General features: G+C 36.8%; 1 protein-coding gene across 1 annotated transcript; it reads left to right on the forward strand.

The window, feature by feature from the left end:
* Positions 1-2879: 2879 nt before the first annotated feature.
* LOC309835351 (mesoderm-specific transcript homolog protein-like) lies at positions 2880-3828 on the forward strand (the record flags this gene model as incomplete). The annotated part of the gene is given in 2 exon segments (XM_082674785.1): positions 2880-3763; positions 3765-3828. Coding segments are annotated over 2 exon segments (948 nt in total).
* Positions 3829-5117: the final 1289 nt, after the last annotated feature.

The raw sequence follows: 5117 nt of genomic DNA on the forward strand, positions 1-5117 counted from the left end.
ATCTCTCCCAGTTGCCTTTTTCTACCCCTGGTCACTCTCAGACTGCTGCCATGTACTTAGAAAGGACCGCTGCATTTTGGGTAGTTTATTTCAATTTTCCCATACTACGCCCAGCCTTGGGTGAGCCATTGTTGTGCATTCAGAAAAGACCCCCATGTACCTTGGTGAGTTTCCATTAGCTCTTCTGACCTGCCTACAGTTACAAATAGGCCACTGCCTTGCACTTGCAAGGTACAACTAGATATTCCTCTGGTTATTTTTCTCAGATTTCCTACTCTACTCCAAGTCTTTGGCCATCTGCTGACCTTCAGTTTTGCAAAGACCCCTGTTCCTGGGGGTTCTTTCTTAGTCCTATTTTCTTGCCTCTACTTTTGATAGGCTCCTGCTCTTCATTTGGTAAAGACCCCCTAGGAAAGAACTGGTTAGTGAATTACTGTATTTGGGGCTCTTTAAATTTCTAACCTGTCAGGCCTCTCTTAACATGGCCATTAAATATCTGTTAAAAGTTAAGGCTGATAACTCTTTACCCTAATCTGTATAGTGTTGGTTCCTCTTTGTGCCTTGTTTACAATAGTCAGCAATCATGGACTTCTCTTCTGCAATTTAAGTTTCTTTGCATATTTAGCTCACTGTTGTTGTTATTATTTTTTTTTAATTAGATAGTTTTTCTTATTTGTTCATGTGGCAATGATGGTCTCTTGTAAATTTCTATATTCTAATCAGAATGGAAAGCCAAATGGCATGTTTTACCTACTGCAATTTTTGCTTTATGGACTAGGTGCTTGAGGGAGGCAAGTATTATTTTATAGGTTCATCTACTATTAAACTGGATTTTTCACAAAAAACTATTCTCACATTTATGATGCATAATGAAATTATATATGCTGATCCTGGAATGAGGCAAATGAGAATGATCTTGAATGGAATTGTGATTAGAGAAATATAAAATTAACATTTTAATTTATTTGAGCTGTAATTTGTTATCTGTTGCTGGTCCTGTTCCCATTTTAAATTCAGTGGCTCTTAATAAAGTGAAATAGAACTTGGACTTTTTATCTGTCATTGGGGCTTTTCTGTTATATTACATCAATGAAACACTACCGTTCTAAGTATAATGACTTTCTCTGCTCCTATTTTTAAAATACCAATTGATGACAATGTTCTACCATAGCATATCATTAAAACTTATTATTAAAGAAAAGAATCCTCCAAATATATATTATGAGAGATACTGGAGGGTATTTTTTTTAAATATGGTGAAGAAGTAGTGTATATTCAGAAGAGTAGACTAGTATAATTCTGCCCCCATTCCATTTACAGTCCTTACAGTTTTTTAAAAGATGAAGTGCAAGCCTTATTAAAAATGTACACCTAAAATTCATTAGAAGTCATTATACTTTGCCCTCATACTGTTTTTTCTTATATAATTATGATCTTGTTTTTATAATCTTACTCAGATAGGGAAATATTTTTTTAAATATTTCCAGTTACATTAATGTAGTAAATATTCTTGCTGTGATTAATAAGGGACACTGATATTATATTCACACTCAAAATGATTTTCTTATTTAAAAAATGATTGCCACTTTCCAAGAATACCTTTGCTTATTGAAGTGAAACATCTGAATTTTAAACTTAACTAAAGCACATTGCATTATGAGAAAATAAATCTAATAATATAAGTTTATTTTTCTCAAAACAGTGTTTTTCATCTAAGTTGTTTAGAAACCCACTGGTGCTTTAAGAATTGTCTAATTTATTTATTCTCAAACTTTGGTCTTAGAATCCTTTATACTCTTAACAATTATTAACAAACCCAAAGAGCTTTAGTTTATGTCAATTACATTTATCAATAGTTACCATATTAAAAATTAAAACAGAAATTTAAGTAACATATTTATTTTTTCATTTTAAAATAACAAGCATATTAAATGTTAACATAAATATTTTTGTGAAAGATAACTATCTTTCAAAATATTTAGCCTATTATCTTTAATGTTTGACAATACATGTCAACTGGATCACAGGAAAACTCTATTATATATTCTTTAAAGAATGAGAGTAAAAAGGCAAATTATATCTTCATATTATTATGGAAATAATTTTAGACAGGCAGAAGCTATGAAAAAATTTTCAGAGTACCTGGACCACACTTTTAGAACCACTGAACCATTAAGTAAGACACTGAAATATAATTGCTGAAGTACCTAATAGTTTGTGGATAATTCTTCCATTAAAACTTAACTCTTCAAGGGACTTCCCTGGAAGTCCAGTGGTTAAGATTCTGTCCTTCCACTGCAGGGGACGCGGGTTCGATTCCTGGTGGGGGACTAAGATCCCGCATGGCGCAACAAGGCACCCCCCCCAAAAAAGAAAAACCTTAACTGTTTGATACCTCTCTGGCTGTCTCTTGTGGATTTAAAATTTCCCCAAAAGTTGATTCAGTTTGTTATAAAACAAACTAACACACCTTTGTAAAGCAATTATACTCCAATAAAGATGTTAAAAAATATATATATATATATGTGTACTTAACATGGTACCTAGCACAAAGTCAGTACTCAATAAATATTAGCTATTGTATGTATTATATTAACAAATATTAACTATTATATTAATTATATTAGTACACATTAGCTATTATACTCATTATTATAACATTATTAAAATAATCATATCTATTAATTATTTATCATAAAAAATAAAAAAAATTCCCATACAAGTACTAACCAGGCCCGACCCTGCTTATCTTCCTGAATGCTCAGGTGCATTCAGGGTGGTATGGCCGTAGAGGCGGAGAAGCTCTGGCCGCAGGAAGCGCATGTGCAACAGGGTCCCCAAACATGGAGTCTTGTAGCCCAGGCCTTACCTGAATCAGGATGAAGGAGTGGTGGGTCCAGGTGGGGCTGTTGGCTGTGCCCCTGCTTGCAGCCTATCTGCACATCCCCCCGCCCCCCCAGCTTTCTTCTGCTCTTCACTCATGGAAGTCATCAGGAAAATTTATTTTTACCTACAAGGGACTGCGTATCTTCTACCAAGACTCTGTGGGTGTGGTTGGAAGTCCAGAGATAGTTGTGCTTTTACACGGCTTTCCAACATCCAGCTATGACTGGTACAAGATTTGCGAAGGTCTGACCCTCAGGTTTCATCGAGTGATTGCCCTTGATTTCCTAGGCTTTGGCTTCAGTGACAAACCGAGACCACATCACTATTCCATATTCGAGCAGGCCAGCATCGTGGAAGCTCTTTTGCGGCATCTGGGCCTCCAGAACCGTAGGATCAAACTGTTGTCTCATGACTATGGGGATATTGTTGCTCAGGAGCTGCTCTATAGGTTCAAGCAGAATCGATCTGGTCAGCTTACCATCAAGAGTCTCTGTCTGTCGAATGGAGGTATATTTCCTGAGACTCACCATCCTCTCCTTCTCCAAAAGCTTCTCAAAGATGGAGACATGCTGTCACCCATCCTCACGCGACTGATGAACTTCCTCGTATTCTCTCAAGGTCTCACCCCGGTCTTTGGGCCATACCCCCGACCCTCTGAGACTGAACTGTGGGACATGTGGGCAGGGATACGCAACAATGACGGGAACTTGGTTATTGACAGTCTCTTGCAGTATATCAATCAAAGGAAAAAGTTTAGAAGACGCTGGGTGGGAGCTCTTGCCTCTGTATCTATTCCCATTCATTTTATCTATGGGCCACTGGATCCAGTGAATCCCTATCCAGAGTTTTTGGAGCTGTACAGGAAAACGCTGCCACGGTCCACAGCTAGAGGATCCCATGGGCTTCTTGAATGCATATATGGGCTTCATCAACTCCTTCTGAGCTGGAAAGAGTAGCTTTCCTGTATTATTTCCCCTATTCCCTTATCTGTTGTGTATTCCACTTAGCAAGAAATGCCCAAAAGAGGTCCTGGCCACCAAACACTATTCTTTCACAAAAGTCCACCTGACTCACACTGATGAACAGCATATAGTAAAAAGCCAGCAGAAGCTCTAAGGGTGACCTAATAGTCCACCTCTCATTCCTTTGACATCTGATCAAGTGTATGGACTTGCCTTTGTCTTTGTGTTAATAGGGAATTCTGATGGGCACTACTACTTACTGATGCAGAAAGACAGACAGACATTCTTTTGCATAAAAGTCTTTGAAACACTTCTATGGACTTTTCTGAAATATTTAGAAATGCTAATTTCTGGCCCTGGTTGGAATTATCTAAAGGTGCCACCTTCACCTCTCCTTGAATGGCTTTAATTCTCTAAGTGACACAGCTTCAAATGAGAATGAGTCTCCCTTGTCATAACTTTGGATTTAGTTTGATTAGCTGCTTCTAACTGTAGTCATTTTGTTAGACTTTCATTTCAATAATGCAATATTCTAATTATACTTTAAGACTATGATTTACCTACACGTATTATGTATGTATTTTATAAGGACACTAAACCAGCAGACACTTACTCTAGCAGAGTATTTTAACCTTATTAAACATGTTTCATTTCTGAGTAAACTGAGGTAAAGCCAAGCCATTTACAGAATTTCCTAAAATCACAGAACATTAAGGACAGTAGTCTCTGTGCCAGAGATTTACTGTTATTTGCTGTTAGAACTGGTCTTTCCAGCTAATAACAGTCGGACTCGTCATACCTCAGTGCTTAGAAGCATGTCCCTCCTGAGCCAGAGTGGAGAGGAGGGGATCGTTGTACAGTCCAAGTTACCAGGCTGAATATATACTGATTGCTTAACTTCTCGTTGGTTGTCCCAGAGAGGGTTCCTCATGTAGCTCAGCAATTCCTGTACTTTACAGATGGGAAAGTTCCAGAAACTTTAAGAACAAAGTCTGAAAGTTCTATGAGTAAATGGTGCTGAATACTTTTTTTTTTTTTAAGCCACAGTTTCATTGTCTTAGTTAAAACAGGATTATTGAGTGGTGATTTTAAATTCTTTTTTATTTTTTTATTAGCAACTTCAAGTATAACAACTGGAATAAGTGTTTATTTTCTATTAATAAAAATGAATTTTGACAAAAAAAAATATAGAACTGGCACCATGAACATTCTCCCACCTCTTTGGCAAAGGTAATTTGATATGATAATATGAAATCTCTAAACCAATTG

Source organism: Grampus griseus, assembly GCF_964374135.1.
Source record: "Grampus griseus genome assembly, chromosome: 17".
NCBI lineage: Eukaryota > Metazoa > Chordata > Mammalia > Artiodactyla > Delphinidae > Grampus > Grampus griseus.